Below are 24,500 nucleotides of genomic sequence, written 5' to 3'. Positions count from 1 at the left end.
ATCTCCTAATTTTATTGGTCTGCTAAACTCAGCTTGGTAGAGCATCAAAAAAATGATCAGTCATAATCACTGTAGAGCCTTGGAAAAGTATGCGTCGGTTTAGGGTAGCATACCAATTTAGTATGACGAGATGGAATTAGAAAAGTCGAAATAATACTACGGATATCACCAATAGTGGATGAGACTGAGTATTGAGAATGCTGGTAAAAAAGGGATGAAAAGATGGTCTATATGAAGGAATATGGAAACTCAAAATTCCAAAGAAGATAAATGAGTGATTAGGTCTAGGTCACTTCTATCAGTTCTAAGCCATCTCAACCAGTGTCTCTAACCAATGAGCGAAGATATTACGCAGGTCCCAAGTAGTTAGCCTGAACCTACCAATACAGCTAAGTTCAACAGGCATTTTTTATGGACTAATATCAACTCTTGATTTGGGCTCTCTAGCTTTCTTCCAACCTATTTCTATCGTAGATAAGATCAAATGTTGAGGTGGGTATTGTTCGATCGGTTGGTAGCTGACAACATTTTACCTCAGTGCAGTATATCCAAATTGATAGCAAACAGAATGTCAGAGTTTGATTTAAACCACGTACCAACCGTAATATAACCTTGAATTATTGTTTATTTGTAATTTTTACTTATTGTGTTTATCTGTAGAGTTATAAAACTGAAAAGCATGTTACAAGTGAAGACATTTTAAAATTAAAAAAAAGATAATACTAATACTCACCCACTTCCTGACCTCACCGTTTAGTATCGATGTAGATCAGTTTTGGAACATTCTTTTACAACTAAATGCAAGGGTCATACTAAGCATTTTCAAATTTTGTTCAAGACCTTTCTTGCGGATAGCCTAGATTTTCGTTTAACAGTGTTATGTCCTCTACAAAGTGTCTGAGTTATAAAATCTCACGGACAACGTCCTGATTTTCTGTAGCTTAACAGTTCAACCTTCATATCTAAGATTGCTGATAGAAGGTGGATACTGAAAAAAGCTGAACTTTCGGAACCACACAACAGAAGTTCATCCACCTATTGTGTTCTTGTTCTGCACTGGGTATCGAGCAAGTGAGCGCATGAAGACGATATCCTGGATTTTAATACCTATATCGGTCGTGATCTCACTGTTACTGAGTTATTTATCAGGAAAAATTATTGACCCCATTCAGGAAATCTAGGCAAATAAATCAGCACTTATATCATAAAACACAATTGCTTTTATAATTACGACTCGATCACGCGGGTCTCAATCCAACACAACCATATGTTTTCTTGTCATTCATTACGAAGATAAAGTTGATGCAAGTTGCAATTCTTATGTAGGCTTCAATTGTTAAGTGATTTTTGTTTGGGTGGTACATCATATTTTAAGTACCATGATTCTATTGACTCCCATGTGTTAATCTTAGCTTCATTCTTTATCGTCCGTAAATGTCAATTTAAAAAAATATTTTCGTCGTTGCCATTTTTCCTTACTGTTATGTGTTTACTTATCACTATTATTCTCTTTTGTTATCTTAAACGTGTATTGGTTATCTTTCGTGCATATCATTTTTCATTTAGATTTAAATGATAATCCATTGAGTGCTGAAGTTAGTTCAATGTATGGTGATGGTTCTGACTCGAATATCCGACGCATGATTCGCTATTATATGGATTATTTTTATCTTTACAGTTAGTTAACTAATTTTGTAACTAATTTCATTCTCATACTGCCAAACGGTATCTCATTATTATTTTTCTGTTGCTGTACTTTTAATATTCTAAGCATAATCGCTGTTAGTATCGGTAAATACCATACTGTTTAAGAATGCGTGTTTGCAGCAAGGTTTGACAGTAACAGAATGTAACTTAGCTATCGTTTAGAGGAGATTGGGTTTATGAATAGTTATTCTCTTTTGTCCCACCGTCTGATTCTTCTATCTCCCTCCTTTTCTTATACATGAATCTAGCTACTACTTCTGTATACTAAGTTACTATTAAAAGTCATTTCGAGAGATTTCCTCTGTTTATTGACTAATGAAATATATATATATATATATATATATATATATATATATATATATATATATATATATACAAAGCCTGTGTTCACTAAGTAGTCTATCCATGATCGTTAGAAGTACCGTTATTTGACAAATAGTGTCAGCTTACTAATCAATTTGGCATTATATGCATCACGTGATTGAAACATAGCTAAACTGAGGTTGTTTATTATCTTGCTGGTTAACTCTGTATAAAGATTTCAGGTATAAGAGAGTTAACATAAACGCTTAAGAGCTGTTAAATTACTATCAACAGATGGGAAAACTATATTATATGAGCTCCTGTCAAGATTGTTATTTTATGCGTTGTCACAAATAACCTGTTCTATAGAATTTGTAACTTTTAATTAGTAGACGCTTCTTCCTCATTTAAACGTGATAAAACAAAATATTAATTACAGGTTACAAGAGTGTTTTACCTGGAATCATTCCACGACTGTTTATAACTTCCTAACTTTTAGTGTGTATTTAAAAAATATCAGTTAGTGATGGGAACTTTTCAGATTAGTTGTTTTCATCAATAAAACAGTAACTACAAGAATGATTAAATGAAATGGTTGAATTTCTGCTGTTGTGTTACATTGGTAGATTCGTGTAAAACATCATAGCTTTTACCAGTGTCGTGTTGTAAACTATTCCTAGGTTTTCCAAAAAATTTCTCCTGCATTTGTTTTTTATTTGAACGTCACTGAGCACTTCTCTTTTCGTCCATCCTATATAACCTTATCGTGAGAACGCTAGTTTAACTGATCTGAATTGCTGTCTGTTTTATTTTCTAGTTTTGGTTGGATAGCATGACTTGTTCTAGATATTTGTTTATTGAAAGAGAAAGACGGACAGATGCTTAACGTAGAAAAACAAACATAAGTCGACAGTTTCTCCCATCGTTCCATAGACTTTATTTTCATATAAAAATCGATTAATATTGCAGTTTTCAGTTATTTATGGATCGCATTACGATACCGTTATTCTCTTAATCACGTAAATATTCCAGTGGGAAATCGCAAGCTTGTGGATGATGTATATTATAGTCCCCATTGTGGATACATATTTATTTATTTTATGTGAACACATAAATATTGGTACAAAGGGGCACCAGATATATATGCGCCACACAAAACAATGAGAATCGTAAGGGAAAAAGAGCATTAGTTGCAGCAGGATCGCCACTGACTTCTATTCTGAGCCATATCTGATAACGTCTCTAGCCACTGTGTTGCACCATCTCTCGGACCCCAACCAGGAAGTCGTGAAGGACCAACAGAAGCTAGCCCTTTGTAGCTTTCTTTCACACCACGACACCATGTCATACACTGACTTCCTCTCCCCTTTTTCTAACTAGTCCCAGAGTCGGAAAATAATGCACGACGTGGAAGTCTCTGAGACGACATTCGTAGAACATGTCCAAGCCACCGAAGTCGGTGTTTCAAGATGGTGACACCAATTGAATTATCGTCTCTGTGCCTGAACACTCGATGCCGAACCTCTGCATTACTAACATGGTATTGCCACTGGATATCAGCAATCCTTCGGAGACAACGATGATCAAACACAGAGAGGCGTCTAACATCCTCAACTCGGAGAGGCCAAGTTTCACAAGCATAGAGCAAAACTGATCTCACCGACGCGTCGTAGATCCGACCGTTTACAGCCAGACTAACATCACGAAGGCGCCAAAGATGGCCCAGATTGGCATAAGCCGCTCTGGCTTTCATTATACGTGAATCGATCTCATCACTCACGCCATCACCAGCACTTATGTAGCTACCTAGAGACACGAACTTCTCGACTACTTCAATCTGCTCACCATCCAGGGTGAGTACAGGGTGAGAATCCTGCCAGTCTTGTAGGAGTACTTTGCACTTGGAGGGTGCAAAGCACATGCCATACTTGTGGACACTGATTGCCAACTGATTAAGTGCGGATTGCAGGCTTTGGGCATGATCACACAGTAAGACAATATCATTCGCATACTCAAGGTCGAGAAGTCGTTCTCCAGGCAGCAGATCCACACCGCCATTACTTACATCCATCAGAGCTGTTTCCAGAATATCATCGATGGCAAAGTTGAAGAGGAATGGTGAGATTGGGCAACCCTGTCTAACCCCACTGCTTGAATGGAACAATGGTGAGGGGTGGTTGTATGCCCTCACTCTGCCTGAGGTGTTCGTATACAGGGCCTTTAAGATGTTAATGAACTTCTCAGGCACACCCTTCTTCAATAGACAATCCCAGAGAACAGTCGTATTCAACGAATCGAGAGTGGCCCTAATGTCAAGAGACACTGTCAATAGAGTCTGTGTGTCATGGCTCAGAATCGATCACAATGGCGCAGGTGTATACAATCTTTGTCTTCCCTTAAACCGTGAGATTAAAACTGCTTCATATCTGTCTTCCTGTACTATATCCTTATATACAATCTTTCTTTTATATTACCACCACTAAATTAGCTACTTCTGTAAATTTGGTGTTGATCTTGTTGTGCTAATGAGGTATGACAACTTGGACCGATGCATATGTGTGTCTGGTCCTACGTTGTAGCTGACTGACTGACATCTTTGAGTAGAACGAAAACCAGCATGCTCCTCACGAGTCAATCTTGATGTGGTATTAAACAGTCTACGAAGTATGACAATTCAATATTTTGGACGCAGTCGAAAGTAGACTCATACCCCGATAATTGTTACAGCGACGACGTGAAGCCTTTTTAGAGATAGGGTTAACTATCGACTCGTTCCATAATTTTGGAACACTCTCCAGCTCCTAGAACTTTGTTAACAACTCAGTCAATTTCTTAGCCAGAAAGTCACCATCGTCTTTAAAAAGAGCCAGTGATAAGTCGACTGAGCCCGGCGATTTGTAGCGCTTTAAGAGTTGGAGTTCCGTGCGGACTTCCGCCTCATTTGGTGGATCGGTCGTTACAGGACATGGAGGGCAGGACAATCTGATCGATGTCGCCGGAGCAGCAGGACAGTTGAATTGTCCTTCAAAGATTCCTGCCTATCGTCCAAGATGCTGATGGATGTTAGTGATTGGCATACCGTCATCTTCACAGATTGTTTCGCTCACACCAGACTTCTTGCTGCCAGTGGCTTGGATGAGTTGAAGGAGCTTTCTGAAGTTACCAGATACAGCTGCTGCTTCCATCTCATTGGCACGCTCCGACCACCAGGCTTCTCGGATCTTACGCAAGCTTTGCCCAATTTCGTTGCGTAATAGCCTTCGTTTGTGGTCAAACTCATGGTCGCCCGGAGTAGACCGACGGGTTTCGATCAGTTGTAAGGAGCCAGAAGAAACCCAATGCTTATAAGCGGGACGTTTCGCGAAGCCGTAAGTGACTTTACTCGCCATTTTCATTGCGTCATGAAGATGCAACCAATGCTCATCTATACTTTTTGGTGGGATGGTAGCTAGCCTAGTAGCTAGCTTCGCTCGATACTTACTTGCAACAGAAGTTGCAGCCAGTTTACTAACATCGATCCGTTGATGACGGTAAATTTGTCGGCCACTGAAAAGTAAGGTGAGATTGGCGCAGACCAGGGCATGATCAGAGTCCAGATAGGTACTCCAAAAGGAGCGGCAGTCTTGTACACAACCACGCCAGCGGTAGCTGTTCGCAATGTGATCAATCTGAGTCCAGGCATGAGATGCAGAGGGAGGATGCTAGCTGGCACATCGGCGATGACTGTGCCGGGAGTTAGTGCTAGTCAGAAACAGGTTGTGGTCTGTGCACAGTTGCAGTAGACAGTCTCCTTTATCTGTCCTGTGACCAACAAGTCCCCATCGGCCACCTAAACGACTCTCTTCTGTGCCTAGACGCCCGACCTGTGCATTCAAGTCTCCAGCTAATACTACGATATCTGTCGAACGCGCTTTCTGGAGAAGAACTGTTAACTGGTGGTAAAACTCATCCTTGATTACATCCGGGCTGCAATCTGTCGGGGCATAGGCGGAGATGACGAAAAGACACCGTTTCTCACGCCGGTTTCTTCTCACTTTGATGGAACTTTCTAATCTAACAGCACATAACCTACTGTTAAAGGAGATTCAATCGATTAGTGCTGCCTCAGCTCTAGCGCTTAGTGCGACACCAACGCCAACAAGACCAGACGAAGATGCTACAGGGTCTCCGGATAAACGCACGTGAAACAAGCTTTTCGAAGCGACAGATGGAGAGCGAATTTGTAGTACTTCACTAGAGTTTTGAATACGGGTCTCGGATAGACAACAAACGTCGATATTAAGACTTTCTAAAGACATAGCCAGCCCTATTTGTTGTCCGATCTGCATTAGTGTACGGACGTTGAAAGAAGCCAGCTTGAACGGCGTACGTGGTTTCAGAAAGACTGGTTCAGTATTCGTAATCGGTGGAAGCATCTACTTTCGACCAGACAGTGACTGGAGATCGTTTAGATAGAACAGAGTTTCCACCATGAGCGAGCTGCTGCATAAGTTGAAAAGTAAGGATACACAAGTTGGGAATAAAAGGGAGTGAATAAGCGACATGGTAAATAATAATAATGATAATAATAATAATGTAAATTGTCTGGCATTTAGTGAGAGCGTGAATAGGAATATCAGTAGGAATCATTATTTCATTTATTTGTGTGAGGGCTGTGATACTGCCCGGATGCCGAGACTGAAGCAGGTGGTTATCTTAGGTGGCCACACCCCGAGCCTTTGACCTAAAGGCCTAACCCACAAGGCAGTGTAGCGTCGTGAGGAGATGCAGTCTCATGGTAGCCGGTGACCAACAATTGGTTCATACGTCATTTGTTCCCTTGAGATACTTGAGTCCATGTGCACCATTGGTTTGGAATCAGGGTTTTCTAACACCCCTAGGTGAACTCTCCGTGTCCACTGGCCCGGTTAAAGCGCTGGACATTCACTTTTCGTCCTCTCACTTTCGAAAACAACAGTGATGCCACGAGAAGGCAGTGAGTAGAACTTCCCTGACAGAGGCTATATACGCGTGGCCATGTGAGAGCATTTCGTGAGGGAGGGTGGCAGCGCACCACTCTCGACCGTACCAGGGTATTTGTGGATACAACCTACAGATGATTTACTAGTCTTGTTACATTTATCTAATTTTCATAAAATATGGCAGATATACCCATAGTTTACTTCAACCATGTCATTCGGGATGGAAAGTGCTTTCTTGTTGCAGCAGTACTGATATCCTGTTTTATCACATTAAAATTAAATAATCTTATATAAATTACATGTTCAATTGATCGGAACTTCATCTGAATGTATTTGAATATTACTTTTCTGTAACATTTTTCTCAGTCTATATATAAAGAAAAGATTTTTTTTATGCTGAAAATTTTGATGAATTAAGGATTGTTTCTGAATAGAACATCTCATAAGTGAGGTTTTTTATTACGCTCCGACCATACGTGACGAAATTTTCTTTTTGAGACAAAATTGCTCTCCTTGGTGTTTTTAAGTTTAGTAAGTGAACGTGCTTCAAACCAAATTCAATGCATGCTCTCTGGATGCCATAACCAAGTCATACATCATGAAACTAATCTCCACGGTATACTATTTCAAGTATTGTTATACCACATACTTAACTATCGTTTAAACCGAATCGCAAATATTTTTTACCTGTTAGGTAGCTATTGGTTATTTCTTACTCCACCAAGAAATGTTCGAGGGACTGATTTATTACATCTATATTTGCTTATAATCAACTTCTCGGTCTCCTCTCGAAATAACCCATTTCTGAATAAACTTCTATTGTTGACAATTCTGAATCAGTGCTATGGAGCTGCTATTGTGGTGTGTGTTATTTATATCGACATGACGATAATCAGGAATAGAATGTCTGGCAGCAGAAGATCAAGAAGGAAAGAACGGGAACAGAAAGGAGTTAGTATGGAAATGCAGGAACAATGAAGTCTGAGATGGTTGACTGATATCTGCAAAAGGAATAGTCAAGTTTGAGACAATTGATTGACATTTTGTAAATTACGTATTTACTGTATGGTTCTCAGATTTTACCAAGTTGTTCTTTAATTTTGTGTTCAGAGACATTCGATCATCCCCATTTGTATTCTCGTTCACTACTTTGGTGTCTCTGACAACCAGGAAGGGGAAGGGTGCTGTTGTGCGGACGTCGTTGCGGACCTGGAACTGAGGTGCTAGTTGGAGCGGTCTGGTGCCGAAAGATGACGTCAAGTGGTTTGATTTGGCGGGGCTGCGTTGGCTGTGGCGGGTGCTGTCAATAAAGAATAGCGGCGGGACGTGCAGCTGCTGAGCGGACATCGAATGTAGCTGGCACAGCAGGTCGCTGAAACGCAGGTGTTGAAAGTCCCGGGTGCTGAGTGTACGTCGGATTTTGATGGCCCAGCAGGTCGACGGAGCTATAAAGGTCAGTGCGCCGCAGACTCGACATTTTGACGGAGAGCGTGGCACAGACCACAGGAAAGAAGAAAGTGGAACAGCGAGCAGAACCACTTCAAGAACAACTGGTTTAAAGGGGGGGGACGAGTGTGTGTTCCAGTTCACTACACTGCCACCGGAATTAACGATTTAATTTGTCATCGACCAAAAGAAAATGCCTTCTTTAAAAATTCAGGGAATCAAAGCAATACTACTCATCGTAGCAGTTTTTCTCATCTATTGAAAAAGTTTTTAGTTTTCTGCAACAGTTTGTCTAACACAACGTGTCTGTTGGCAATAAAAACTCATCAACAAAAGGGATGTTGCTGTATACATCTGTTATGAAGAAGCATTGGCTTTCGTCCCTAGTTGTAAAATCACTTATGCCTTATGTGCCTTGTATAAGTTGTTCGAATTTCACACTGAATGTGTAAAAGTGTACACCAAGCATATGTACTGAAACATCTCAAACTACTTCCATTGTTTTTAGTAATAAGACGCAGGATATGACCGCACCTCACAAAGGCGAGAAGGTATTCAGTTCTTCAGCACCTAAATAATTAAAAAACATCGGTCCTACACACTCGTATCAGCTCATACGTCTATATGTCTACTGGTATTAAAAAGCAGTTGTTCAATTTCATCGAGACTCCGAAGTTCACAATCTTTGGTAGACATTAAGACTATAGGATCTCGAAGCACTCATCAAAGTTTGTATTCAAATAATTCAACTGTTTTTCCGGTACCCCATAAAATCCCCTCATTGCTTTTAAATGGTACTAGACTGTACATCAAAAATTACATCAACACGATACCTTTAGGATCTTCTTCACATCCTAATATTTTGACTTCTGACCACTTGTTCATTTTTGTCCATATCAGCAAAGCTATTTTCATTATCCTGGCATCAAAAATTTTGTACGTGTCTCATCACATTTCAATTTTCACAGTCCAGATACAACTTGCAATGCATCTCTTCTTGAATGCTTTTGTCATAGAGTTATGCGGTGTAGAGACATCATCCTTCCAAAAAAGTTTCAAATGTTTCCAACCGTTCAAAATATTTTAATGCAATTGCGTATCCTAATCCAGCTTGGACATCAGATAATTTTGGAGTTTTTGTTGGCTTAAGAGATTAGGATGTACGTTTAATTGTTGAGTGTTTGCCACCGGTCGCTAATGAATTAAGTGTTAGCTGCAAACTCTCTAAAAAGTTAGTTCATCTAAATCATTATAACTCACAAATTATCACAAGTCGCAATAAAACTTGTAGAGTGGGATACAAAGACCTAGATTTATGCTCATGGAACAGCTTCAGAAACTATAATAATCTATACTACATTCTCTGCGGAAATTCATGCACGTCGTATATTTCTTGGTTACCATCACCTCGTTATTCTTTCCAACATTACCGCATTCTGTTTCCTGGAGCTTACACATATTGTGGTCAAGATTTATCGTCTGTGATCTGTCCTGCTGGTTCATGTTTCAGTAGGGAGTGTGCATGTGTTTTGTAAGTACTGCTATAGTTATTACTCACTATCAAGATATTCAGAACAGTATACGAAGTTTGGAATATGTACTGCGTATAAAACACGTGGTTCAAAACTCTTACCAAGAGTTGCTGACCAGAATATCTGTATGGTTTGTAATACAACAGTTAGGTTTTCTAGTTCATTCTCTCGTATCTGTGATGAGGAAAACTATATTTGCAGTATAAATGGATCAGATCATTTACAGTTCAGCTCATGCGTTAATGCATCATTATCTTCTGCACATCAGTGGGTATGTATTCCCGAACCTACACCATTTCCGAGAAATCATGATGTATGTAATGCGTTACGCACTTTCTTTGTTCGTTGTGACCAGCTGAGAAATCGTGAGTGATATCGTTGCATTGTTTGAACTTATTTCCTACTATATTTTGAGAAACGTTATTTCGCTATCTAAAACTGCAGAAGTTTGCTTCTTTAATATAATAAGTGGACAAGTAATTATATTTTCAGCAGACACATGTTCTGGATGATTGGTCTTCAGTTTTTACTACCCAGGGTTTTTTTGTAAGTTATCTCGCTTTATATATGTATATATTCATGACAAAGCATCACATATAACAGACACTTCAAGATTACTTGGAGTTAAGCAGACTTATAACCGTTGGCGGAGTAGTAAGCATGCGACTACTGAAATATAAAGATTTTTGTTCCAGGAATAGGTATATATCAGTGCTACTTGTATACATTAGGAACATGACTAAACTTAGATTTCTACATATTTATCTTATTGTGCTCTTGTAATACTTCACTAGTATATTGCCTAGTCAATTTTGTCTGTACTCACTGGGATCATGTGATTTAAAAAACTCGTTGTGCTAGTAGCTGTCATGCTTAACCAATTTAATTATAGTGGTCCTAAAATTACCTTTCCTCAACAGATGAAAGATACGTAACTAGTTTATCTCAAGTTCACGGCTGGAAATGCAGCTCATTGTAATGATAATAAGAGCACGAGTAACCATCTTGTATTGAGGAATAGATAAAAGTAGTTCACTTTTAAGAGATAAAGTAGATTTGATTCAGAAGCATGTTGACTTAAATTGTGAACACATTTACTTTTTCTAAAACCCCAAGTTTTGAGGATGTGAAAATAAACCTGATTCTTCACTGTACAAACAGAAGTACGATGGAAATTAGCTAAATACTTATATGTAGTTTACAGCTCATATACTTTCATTGTGTCTGTCAATTTGCTTCTATTATATACACTCGTTTTATCAGATAAATAAAACTTCATTGGGTTTCATAACACTCGCTTTTGAAATTATAAAACAAGCATTCTAAACTGTATAGAAACTTTGTATTTGTCTTTCCGTATCTTAGATGTTCATAGCTCACCACCTCCAAGACAATGGAGACGATTAGCTGAACCAAGCAAAGATGGCTGTGAGTCTTTACAAATGTTATTTAAAGTATCATATTGTTTGTTTCAGAACTTGTACTTATTTATGTTTTTCTGGTTACAATAATATTCTTTAAGGCCATTCAGTTCTATCCTAGTGCACTTTTTTATCATCACAGTAGGAATGACAGTAATTTCTGTCAATTTAATTTGTTTTTGCTATCTACGAACATGGCTAGATTAATGTAATTCAATATTCTTAAATGCAATTGCAAGTACTACTGCCTAGCTTTGACAAAGTCATCCAAATAAATAATAAGTTTAGAATTTTAACGTTGATTAATGCAACGCATCAATCAAGTACAGGTTCCTGTACTTCTCCTAAAACCGAAAGTTAAGTGTTAGCGGGAAATAAACCGGATTAAGGCATGTTATGTGCATGATCGTGATGGTGCGCGCCGATTGGCTAATTCTAAACCAATCAGCCCTGGCAAATTATTGGAGAAAAATCTAGAAGCTTCTTATGTATATACTATAAATATATGAACGTTATTCAAATCAGTGATTGCTGTTCACTCACCATTGTTATTCTGAATATAATTTCGTTCCTGTTCAACGTGTTCTGATTTTGGGGTCTTGTCGAGTGTCATCGTATAAGAATACTAAGCAATAGGAATAGCTGGGTCGTTTATATAGCAAAAATACAATTATAACATTAAGGATATTATAGCCTTTTCCTGCCTGTAGTTTTCTTTATAACTCTTTGATCCTAACAATTATCTTGGTATCTGTTTAATTCAAAGAAGATTGTTATGTCCCGATAAGAATTAAGAATGTAACTTTTGAGAACTATTTATGGACTATTCATATTCGCATCCCTCTTGTTATAGGCTTTATTTTGACCTACGAACTATTATTATGTGATTTACCGTTCTTGAATTATACCCAGTCTATTAATTACTATTCCCCATATTCACAGCTACTTTTGGCTGAATCTTGTACAAATGTTATTTTCTATATTATGGTACGATGTGGTTAGTTTGGTTGGTATATAAGCTCGGTATGCTTGAAATATAATGATTCATACCGCGGAGGCTGTTATTGGTGTTCTGGACTTAACTGACTGGGCTAGGCAGATAGCAGGACCGATAAGTACTCTAGACTTCTCGCACGGGTTTTATGCGTAATTGGTCCGATCGATAAATCGCTGATCTCTAATTGGCGGTATTATCAAGTTATACATTAACAGGGCACATATACCACAAGTTATAACAAAGATACACTTATATCAACTATGTATTATTAGAAATTCAATGATCTTTTAAGTTGATACTAAAAAACACTGAAACTTACATCAGATTTTTTAAGTAGATACCATAACATTCCATTGGTAGCTGCCACGGTAGTTCATTTGTAAAGTATTTCTAGCTTTACAACTGTCTAGTAAATCATATAATAACCGATCAGAACTATATAATTTATTTGTGCAACATTTCTCAATGACTTCTGTTTATTGAGTTTGTATTATGAATAATAAATATCCACATCTTACCTGTTTTCCCTATGGGAGACAGATTAAAAGATCAGCAGAGATAACTTACTCTTACTTACTTGCTCCTGTTACCCCTCGTGCAGGAGCATAGGCCGCTCACCAGCATTCTCCATCCAACTCTGTCCTAAGACTTCCTTTCCAGTTCTTTCCAGTTGTTATTCATCCTTTTCATATCTGCTTCTATTTCCCGGCGCAATGTGTTCTTTGGCCTTCCTCTTTTCCGCTTCCCTTCCGGATTCCAAGTTAAGGATTCCCTTGTAATGCACGTTGTTGATTTCCTTAATGTATGTATGCGTAAGGACCGAGAAGCCTGGTGGTCGGAGCGTGCTAATGAGCTGGAAGCAGTAGCTTCATCTGGTAACTCTCGGGAGCTCTTCCAACTCATCCGAGCCACTGGCAGCAAGAAGTCTGGTGTGAGTGAAACAATCTACAAGGATGACGGGATGCCAATCACTAACATCTCTCGACGTCTTGGACGATGGGCGGAATTTTGTCGGCCTTAATGCTTTTCTTCACTTCCTTGTTTGTTTCTGCGTAGTCTGCTTGTGCTTTGACTTTCTCTGCTCGTGTTCGGCTGTTGTTAATTGCTAGTTTCTTGTTCTTCCTTTCTAGAATCTTGTCCAGGGTTCCCATAGAGATCCATCCCTTATGATGATGTTTTTTGCAACCCAGAACCTCCTGAAACGTCAAAGTTAGTGCTTCTTTTATCCCTTTTCAGTTGTCCTCCAAAGTAGTTTCTTGTTCTTTCAGTAGATCCTGTAGAGCTTGGAACCTGTTGTTGAGAGTTATCTTGAATTCGTTGAGCTTGTCGGTATCTCGAAGGAAGGCTGTATTGAACCTTTGTAGTGCTGTTTGTCCAGTCTTTCTTTAGCTTCAGTTTCATCTTGGCAACCACAGTCAGGTGGTGATCTGAAGCTATTTCAGCTCCTCTCCGGGTCCTCACATCTTCCATTGACCTTCGGAATTTTTTGTTGATACAGATGTGATCAATCTGGTTCTCTGTGGTGTGGTCCGGTGAGATCCATGTAGCTTTGTGTATGCGCTTGTGTGGGAATATGGTGCTACCTATGACCAGTTTATTGAAGGCACATAGGTTTGCAAATCTCTCACCGTTTTCGTTCCTTTCTCCCAGTCCATGTCGTCCAATTATGTCTTCATATCCTGTGTTGTCCACTCCGACTTTAGCATTTAGATCTCCCATCAGGATGGTGAGGTCCTTTCGTGAGCACTTCGCTGTAATTGATTTCAACCTTTCGTAGAACTGGTTTTTATTGTCGCCGTTGTTATCATTGGTGAGGGCATAACACTGGATAACATTCATTGTGATCCCCTCCTTCTTTGTTTTGAATGATGCTTTGATTATCCTGGATCCATGAGATTCCCATCCTACAATTGCATTTCGTGCTTCTCTGTACAGCTTTAGAGCAACTCTCTGAGTGTGTGGAGCATTTTCCCCTTCGTGACCGGAGTACAGCAGCATCTCTCCTGTACCTAGCCTTTGTTGTCCAGCTTGTGTCCAATGGGTTTCGCTGATTCCGAGTACTGCCTATTTGTATCTCCGGACGTTCCATGTATTTATGAAAAGTGTTGCTCTGGTTGTTAGAAGGTGCATAGGCCTAGTGACTTCCGAAAAATTTCGGCTTTCATCATGAGGCGTCATAATTCTTCCTTCAACTCCCAGGCAGAGTTTACATGGTTCGAATTATTTTTTCTGGCTAGTATTTTTTTAGCGAGTTAGCTTTTCTACGGGATGGGATCGCTAACCCCATGCCCAACGCTCCTCCTTTACCCGGGCTTGGGACCGGCGGTAACTCTATAGGAGCTACAGGCGGAGTTCAGCAGCGATAAGAATAGTCATAAAATGTTGACCTCTAATACTGATTGATGAAATTGTAGATTGTCTATTACGATGGCTAAAAATTATGTCTTTAGTGAAACTGTGATTTATTTTCAAATCAGGAGGTTTAATGACAAGGAGGGACAATCCGGGTGACGTTTCGACTGACCTCCAGCCATTTTAGTTACTCAACAATCAACAATAACATAAATGTGGTATCGACTTTTAGCCTCCAACGTTTAGTGAGGTAGAGGACGCAAAAGTTAACTTGGGGCGATGAAAAGCGGTAGATCTTGAAGGGTTGGTGTCTAGGGTCTTTACAATTAATGGCCTGGTATTATCAGTAAGAATGATTAGTGTTTTAGTTACAGTTTAGGTGTTAGATGTAATTACATCAAATTTCTTGCTGTCACTCTTACTCCTAGTTTGTAAAAGAAGACAAGTCGTATTGTGCCAACCACGAATAAGTTAATTTCGCCAAAACAGTGGCTTCCACAATTATTTGATGCTTAATTAGCGGTTCAAAACAACAAACACAAGCGATTCATCCCAGTTTCAAAGCTGGCTATTCATCCATAGATCATCTGATTTGGGGACTTACGGCTGCTTAACAATGTCATATTGTAGCCATATCTACTACCCTGAAGGTCGCACTGAACTCCGTTAAAGAAGTATATAAAACTAATCAAGACTTTCTACCGGAATATCCCTATTCATCGAACATCAGCCTACGGAAAACTTTCGTTTGAATTAGCTAGATCAAAATCTCCTACTCTTCTTACTTTTATGTTATTCCGTCATACATATACTGCCGGAGGTGACTGCCTGATCTTATACCAGGAAACCTCATTTGTTTAAAGTCTACGGATGACAGTCGTGTTTGGTAAAGACACTAAAAAGTCATTAGGACTTCTAAACGCCGCATGCGACAGTGCACAATTGTTCAGGATAAGTTTCCTTCTTAAATGTAAATCTTTATTTGTGGTTGATGTGTGTCAATAACCAAACATGTCATTAGGAGTGAAATATTTGTTAATTTTTAAATATAATACTTATTATAGTTGCTCATTATCCTAATGCAACTCAAGTGAAGTTACTTTACCTTAATTTTTTAATCTAGTTGCGTTTACACTTATGTGTTACAATCTGCTTAGTCCAAATTATGCAACCCCATTTATGTATCCATACTGTCCTTCATGGGCTTTAAACTGGGACTATCGGAGAAGAGCTATTCTTGATGAAATACGTATATATCATGCAAATATTATTTGTCTACAGGTTAGTTAACTGTATTCTATACTGCTTACTTAGATTGAGGTTATATTGTGACAAGTTTTCACGGTTCCTTAAAAAAAAGCACTAGTGAATTGTACCTCAATGATGAGCAGTTTTAATGTTCGTATCTATCATAATTCACTACAGGTTTTACAGTACTTAAATAGCTCATAAATTTCATAAACATATACTCATTGTAAAGTTAGTTTTCAACCAGTTGAAATCTTGGCTGTTTTAGTCTGTGTTGAAAGATGGGGTACGGATGCTGAGTGTTGTAATTGATCTGTCGGGTTTCAACTACATTGTTTATGTAAGCTGTCTAAATGCATGCATATATATATTCTCGATACATTCAGAGTAGAGAAATATAGTTTCCTATCTTGATTCGTCATTATAATTTTGTTAAGTCCTTGAATACAATATTTTTGTTTAGGAGTTGCGAACTGATCACTTTGAAGAAGTTTTCAAACCAGAGTTGCAAAAGCTTAATTACGATGCTGTATTTTTACCGAAAAGTAGAAGAAGGACAATGGAATTAAAAGAAAGCAAAAAGGTTGATGGTTGTGCAATATTTTGGCAGACAAATAAGTGAGCTTTACTGTCAGTAATGTGATTTTATATTTCGTTTCGGTCGTAACCGAATTTTCTTGATCTATTCTGTACCATATTTATTCAATTATGAACTTATATCCTCGCCAAAACACAAACCTGAAATCCATTACTAACTTTGTACTTATTATTCAGCTTTCACGTTCAGTGAGCATTTTTAGGATCTTTAACTTCATGTACCGTCCAGATAAGGTCAAGTATGGATGGCTGTAGTATATTTCAAGCTATTATTTGGTAGCTATGTAGATTGCCTCGAAATCCTAGTTGTACAAATTCTGGAGTTATGCAGTGATAGAACCTTACAAACTTTAATTCAGAAATATTTAATGAAAGTTCCCGGTTTATTGGAATTTTAGCAGTATGGATTGTAGAATTCTCGCTAATATGTTGATCTTCATTTCTTGATGATAATGCTTATCCACTCTTTCAGCGTAGTTATCGATAAAAATATTTTTGTACCTAATGATTCAGAAATGTAGAACAAATGACTACTACTGTGCGATTATTCCTTAATTACCTGTCTTCATTTTATGTTATTAAAAAATATTCCTTGGTCGAAAATGTAACTCACTTACTCATCAAAATGTTGATTGGTTGCTCATGGTTTAAGTTTCCCACAGTGTTTACTTACTGAAAAAGCTAAATTGTCAATAAATCAACATTTTTGTTTGGGATTCTCTATAGATCCTTTGAATACCGTACATTTTATCACCTTCATTACCAAAGTTTGATTTGATCATTTTAAATAAACTGAGCATTGAACAAATTGTTACTAATGAAAATAGTGATATATTTGTAATGTTCCCAGTCAGTAGAAAAGTGGATTTTTGACTGTAGTTCCACCATACCAACAAGTTACAATAGAAGAAACACAAAAAATCCTTAAACTATTTAGTGTTAAACTTTTCGTAAAATAACCAATACTGTTTGAAATGCTTTAGTTTGAATAAAAGAAAATTTTCCTTTTACCTCGACACAGTAATGTGTCTACAGGTTAGGACATTCTAGGTGTTACCTTTTTTTTATATCAGAGACTCATCATGAACCGCGCCAGAAAACATCTAAGCTGCACAAAAAGACCTTATAATCCTTTAGAACTTGATATTCTCAAAAACGAATCTGCAATACCGGTACGTGTTATTTTCAATAACCATCAGGTCTTTATTAATAATAAAATTATCATTCAAAACGTTTTTTTCAAACCATACAGGAAGGCGAGCGGTTACAGTTTTACAGAATACCAATAAGCTCAACTGCGCTCAATAGGAAACAAGGCCGTAACTATCCAAACAACCATATCTAACTATTTTGACATTTCACTCATACAAATTCAGCTCTACTATATATCAAACATTTCACGCCTCCTACGACTGCATCAGGGCTACAGTTTTTCTAACTTGGATACCCACCTTATGAATAAACTGTTTATGAACATGTGTTTAATTTTAATCCGTTACCTAAATAAATTACTTACAGATCTGTGATGTAGATCGTTATTGATAAAAATTAGTGTATACGATTATTGATTAAAGTTCTTCAGTTTAACCATAAATTAAATATATATATTTCAGATTTGAGAAGTTGCATGAATTTCATCATGAGTTTATGCTTTCGTGCACAAGCATGTGTGAAAATCCCACACCAATAATGCTTAATCGTGTGATGGCGCGCGATAACGTTGCTGTCGGTGTTATTTTCGAAACGAAGAGTTCATCTGGTACGCTTAAATGTTCTTTTTGTGTTTCGACAAGTTTATTTGATTTCTTTTGTTCTTATTCTCGTCGATTGCATATTTTATAGCCATATATTAGTGGAACTTGAAAATTTTATTATCCTTAACACTAATTACAGCCCTTACAAAACAAAAAACTCATTCAGGATATTGGATAGAGGTGAAATTATCAGATCGCATTGTTAGATGCGTCAATTTGTGTTCAGTCGTCTTAATTATCAGTAAAACTCTTTCTTGTCAGTACAAAATCATTAGTTTCAGATCTTACTGATCGTTCACTGATTGTATTTTCTATTAATTTGTTGGTTAATTTATTCCTCGATTCGTTTTTTTGCTTTTGTGGTTCATATTCGTCTATTATGTATCGATTTCTCATCAATTATTCACTGTAACAAATTCTATTTTGTTGTAGATGGTACTGGTGGACGCCAGTTTTGTGTAACGACTGGCCATATTCACTGGGATCCCGAACATTCCGATGTAAAGGTAATCCAAACAATTTTATGGACAGCTGAACTATGGGCGTATATTGACCAATTTCTCAAAACTTCTCGAAGTGCTGCCAAACAGTTATCACCAACCTTGTCGCGCTCTGTTCCTTTATCGTCTAAAATACCTGTCCCAGGTCCTTTTTCTCCAGCGGCGAATATGCCTGTTATACTATGTGGTGACCTAAATTCTCTTCCTGAGTCTGGTGTAGTGGAATTTTTGACTAACGGCAGCTTGTCACTGACACACAGTGATTTTCTCAATTATGGTCATAAGTATATGTTCAAAGATTGGAAGCTTTTAGAGAAATGGGCGACAAATGGCAACACATTAAGACATCGCTTTACTTTCAATCGTGCATATCGAGAATCTGAGGGCATGTGTTTGACAAATTTTACGTAAGTATCGCATTTTATTTACCAACTCACTGTTTATTTTGTCTCCAATTCGTTTTCATGGTTTACTATATTTAAAACCGTTATTTTCTGGTTCATTCATTGTGGCTATTGCCACCTGGTGGCAAATGAAACAGAAATAAATTAGAATAATTAGGAAGATTAACGGATTAAGAATATTTTCTACATGACCGAAATCAGTGTCACATTTACTTGACTGCATTGCCGTCTAGCTATTGTAGCTACGTATCCATCTCATTTTAAGGAGATTCATTACATACAATAATCACAAATACTGGAAGACAACATCTTTTCTTAGTCCATATAAACATTTTAAAGCAATTTTCAGATAGACTAAAACAATATCTTACTTAACTTTATGGGTTATTATTGGTTATTTATTCACATTTATGTTGTTTTAATTTAAAATAAGTGGACTGATGTAATCCTTCGTCCTTACATGTTTGCTAATTCGTATTGACCAGTATTAACTATATAAACTAATATTTGGGGAAACTGTTGTAATAAGCTTTTGTAGTAAAGGATGGTAGAAGTACTAATTTCAAATTACCGATGTTATGGAAATATCCATTTAACAAAATTTTACGTGTTGACTAACTTGAATTTCCTTCTTTACTGTTATATCTCGACAGCTAGTGAAGTATTGGGTTTTATTAGCTTTATTCAATATTATATTTATGGTACAATATAGAATTCTCAGCACAAAGTACTTCAACAAGTTTCCGTTTTTTACTTCTTGGTCGATCCTGACGATAAATATTGAGTGATCGCCAGTTAGAAGTTATCAGTCCAGTCAATCGATATCTGAATAATGTACATTCCTTTCGCTGCATATACCAAACACGATATTTTTGATTAGGCCTTTTGTAACCTTTACAGCGAAAAGTTGTACACTTTTCAGAAACGCAACTGCATAGGTTGTGTGATTAATAGCCATAATGATGTATTAAAACAAACGAAATTAGATAACTTTGTGAAATATCTAGATGACAGGAACAGGTAGTCCAGATGTTTAAGCAGGTCTCTTAACCTACGGTAAACGCTATTTAAAACGACTAAGGATTCTTCTAATACGACGCAACTTCTAGAAACTTGAATAGATCGGGCGTCTGTCATACAACAACACTTCAACGTTAGCAAGTCTACATGCCAATAGGGGTGAAGATGGGACCTTCAGGATAAATTTATATCCCGTGAAGAAATCGGATTCGAGAAGGAACAACCCTTTTTATGGTATCATTTAATAACTTTGAGACGCATAATATAAAGCTAGTTGACTAATGGTGACGACAACCAATCAGGGTATGGAAAATGTGAATCGCGAACATGTCATCGAGGTAATCCTTCTGGAAGGATGACTTGTGTAGCTATCAATGTCCTGAATCTGTCCCAGATGTAACTTAAGGAAGGGAAAGGGCGAAACATTTATTCGGTAAAAACCGTTCTCTAGACCCTATTATTCGGATTCAAAATGAATGTTACATAGTGACAATGGAAGTAAGCTACTACATTAATTTTTTTTTAAATGCCACCTTAGTATGTATAGAGATTGAAAGCACTAATTCGATGGATACAGCAATTGAAAAAGCGCATTATTAATAGCAGTCAGTTATCAATTAAATTCAGAAAGACAAACTTTTAAAATCAAACAAAGTGATTGGATGAAAATTCTATATTTCCTTCGTTATGAGTGTCAGTGGTATTCACTTGGTTTTTAACAATAAAGGATATTCTCCCATGCCAATAACTTACAAACCGGATGTCTTTCAGTTATCAAATATTTTTCACCAAACAAATGATTTCACGAAGGGATATCTCATCAAGTATAAGAATCCTATGAATACGTTAGAAATGAACCCAATGTTAAACAAATTTGAGTAGATGATTAGTTTTTCATTCGAAACAAAAGACAAATGGTCTGTTGTAAGGTACCATTTTTCTTGGAGATGATAAAGTACTTAGATTTCGTTTGCTCTACGTCAAGAATAGTACTTAGCAATTTTTTGAAAATCATGTTTATCTTCTTTTATAGGTATGATTTTAAAGGGATGATAGATTACGTTTTATACACGCGACAACACTTTCGGCTTTTGGGCAGTTTAGACCAAATATATGAACCATGGTTTCAGGAAAAGAAAATACTTGGTTGTCCACATGTTCATATTCCCTCTGATCACTTTGCTCTTTTGGTTGAGCTGGAACTGATGCCAACACATTTACTAACAGCATCTTATGTAAATCCACCTCAAAATCGATGTACTGTTGAAACTGACACGTTTGCAGAGGATATGAATGCAAACACCAACAATAATAGTGGTAATAACGACCATTCATATTCAGATAAACAAGATCGTTTGCTTGCTTCAAATGGGTTTCTTTCTGTAGATACTAATTCAGCTAATCATCATAGTTCTCATAACAAATCTCGGGAACACTAACCATACCCTGTCCTGTACTATCCACCGTTATCTTTCAGGTTTTTTGATTGATTTATACATTCCTTTATTGATTCGTCATGGTAGATAATATATTAGCGTTTATATTTCCCAGTGTCGATGCATTCGTGCAGATCTAGTCTTCTTTCTTAAAAAGCATTATACTCTTAGTTCCCAAACTCCTTGAATATAGCCGTCATATTATCATTAGTGGTGTTTGTTATACAAGTTAATAAATACCCTGTTCTTTTTACTTCCCTTATATCATTGACACTATTAACTGTTTCTGTTACTACGGAGACTCGCTGTTTTACCAAATATGATAAAAAAGTTGTTATAGACTTCATATTTGTTGTACGTATTAACATTATGATTATTGAATACTAGAAAACCTATATAATTATTAACATAATATTGTCAGTTATCTGCTTTACATAAAACTGGTGTACTTCAGCTTATTCTTGTATGTACTGTTTGTTTTTCTTATTCTTTTTATTCCCATTCGACCGACCATTTAATTAATTCATTATAATTTTTCAAAGAATCCACTGTTGTAAATAATCTATGAGCGTATTTGCGAAAATTGTTGTTCTACACATTTTTTTCGGTTTATCAGTTGACTGTTTAGGTGTCGCACACAAACACCATATACTTACAGTGTTCGACTACCTAGTAGAATACAGTTGTCTTTTCATTTATAGTTTTCCTTGCTTTACGACTTATTTTTCACTTTATAGAGTTGCACTCACACTTTAAGCCCCACTTCAGCTTTTACGATATATATATATATATATTTCCATCTGCAGGCAGCCTTACTTGTATTTAAAAAATAACAACTGTCGTAATGACAGTATTACCACTAACAGTGGTTGCAAATGTTATCCTTGCTTCTAACTCACAGGTGTTGTAATTCTGATTTTGGGATACAATCAAAACGTCTATATCTTATACAGTACCTTATATCTATATAGAGTTCCGTTCTGTTCCTGCTTTGTATTCTTTTGTATCCTCTTCAAAGTTCTGCAAATGAGTACTTACTCTGGGTTGTAGTTAATTTTGTCGAGTTATACTATACATGTATGATCTCTCGTTATATAGCTGTAGTCGATGTATGTTCCGAACGATAATATATAAAAAGTATATAATCTTAAATGAATGTTCATTTATTCGGGGGGGGGGTTGTAAAAATAGAAATATTGGTGACTACGTTATCCAATGTTTTTGTGTTAAATAAAATGAATAGGACATAGAGTTCCTAAGTAAGCGAACAATAAATGTTCTACATAAATAAATAAGTAAATTATTCTCTTAATAGAGGTTGGAACACACTTATGTATATCAGCAACTGCCCTGATGCATGGAATATCAGCTTGGATACAGTAACCTATATTAGGTACGATATCACTTCACGAATGCTCTACAAAGAGACTATGACAGACGAAATCTTGTTGACAGCTTTACTCCATCGTGGAACATCGGTGTAGCACTCGTGATGACTGTTGCGACTAATGTGTATTACTGAACCTTTATTGATACTAACTTTTACATATCAAGTTTTGAATCAATCGTCTGATTTATCTAAACCAGACGGCTGTCGGAAACTCTCAACACCAACAGCATATCATTTTTGAACGTATTTAGTATCGCCTATTGATAATTCTGATCAGTTAAGCTAATAGAAGACTTTAAACTGTCGTCTGAGGTGCACCACTTTTAAGAGTTACTATTCCACTTACCTGGTCAGTTCGCCAAAACTTACCATTTTCTACTACTTAGGGTATCTACTCTGAGATGTCTAATATCTCTCCAAGTGGTTCGTCTACAAAGTTTTCAATATCTGAATACTCTTTTTTATTGTCCGCGTATAACAATCTGTCTGTTCAGAAAACTAAGAAGTATTTTATATACATTAACGGACTTCAAAATTCGTTTATATCGTTTTAATTATCTTGATGCGTTGGTTTTCTTATTGTTTCGAAGAGATTAGCTAGTGAATTCCATAATTTTCACACAGTTGTAGAATTCAAATCTTTGGTATTTTTTTATCTTTAGTAACTTTAAAGCATGTTAGCAAAACTATCCACAGAATATCAGTTTTAAATGCGCTCATCTATAGGTCATACAAAGAAATAGTATCTCATTTGGAAGTCTTAGGCATACTATGGTACTAAATAGTTTCATTGATTAAATGAGTAATTCTCAGTGCTTCGCTCTGTAAGCGCTCATCGATAAGGTGTATGTTGTAAGCTACTGAAAACCTTAAATGTCCAAACAGTTTTTGACTGAACTTCGGTATAAAAGCGAATATGCTGCTCAACAATATGTTCTTTCGTAACATTGCTTTGAAGCTTAGCCTTTAAATATAAAAAGCGTATGCATATCCTAAGTGTCTCTGAGGCATTTGTTGTGTTTTGTTAAAACATTGTATAAATAGTAATGGTGTCAAGCACTGGGTAAATGATTTGAACTAGTCGATGTGTGAGAAAAGTTATCTTGAGTAATACAAATCGTCATGTGCGGGATTCATGGCTGAAGAACATGAAACAAATCGGAACTGCATATAATTACGAATTCGGTGGTAAAACCATCAAATTAACTGTAGCTACATCGTTTCTACCTTCCTTTAGGTTAAGAATCAATTTAAGCTGTACACTGCTTCCCTCTCTTTGTTTTTTGTGATCGCTTTTATCTATGGTTTGAAGTTTAGTAATTTGAACCATTAGGCACGTTGGTTTTGGCACTTTCTGTCTGTCGAAAAACACTAGTTATATTTCGCAGACCAAACGATCAACCAGTATTTATCAGTCAGTGAAGTTATCAAA

At 37.0% G+C, this 24,500-nt stretch overlaps 1 protein-coding gene across 1 annotated transcript in view; it reads left to right on the top strand.

Moving 5' to 3' along the window:
- Smp_172270 (carbon catabolite repressor protein, putative) overlaps positions 1-22,257 on the top strand; it is a gene marked incomplete at its 5' end in the record, with an annotated part of 35,716 nt that extends 13,459 nt beyond the window's left edge. The window contains 7 exons of the mRNA XM_018791892.1: positions 1,567-1,677; positions 11,315-11,377; positions 15,843-16,000; positions 16,431-16,585; positions 18,178-18,323; positions 18,751-19,225; positions 21,276-22,257. Coding sequence (XP_018644997.1) covers positions 1,567-1,677; positions 11,315-11,377; positions 15,843-16,000; positions 16,431-16,585; positions 18,178-18,323; positions 18,751-19,225; positions 21,276-21,681 — 1,514 coding nt within the window. The 3' untranslated portion in view covers positions 21,682-22,257. The remainder of the gene's footprint in view (positions 1-1,566; positions 1,678-11,314; positions 11,378-15,842; positions 16,001-16,430; positions 16,586-18,177; positions 18,324-18,750; positions 19,226-21,275) is intronic.
- Between the last annotated feature and the right edge of the window lie 2,243 nt (positions 22,258-24,500).

This window comes from Schistosoma mansoni (assembly GCF_000237925.1).
Source record: "Schistosoma mansoni, WGS project CABG00000000 data, chromosome 1 unplaced supercontig 0034, strain Puerto Rico, whole genome shotgun sequence".
In the NCBI taxonomy this organism is placed as follows: domain Eukaryota; kingdom Metazoa; phylum Platyhelminthes; class Trematoda; order Strigeidida; family Schistosomatidae; genus Schistosoma; species Schistosoma mansoni.
Note: the sequence above shows the minus strand (reverse complement) of the source record. Positions and strands in the feature narration are given on the sequence as shown.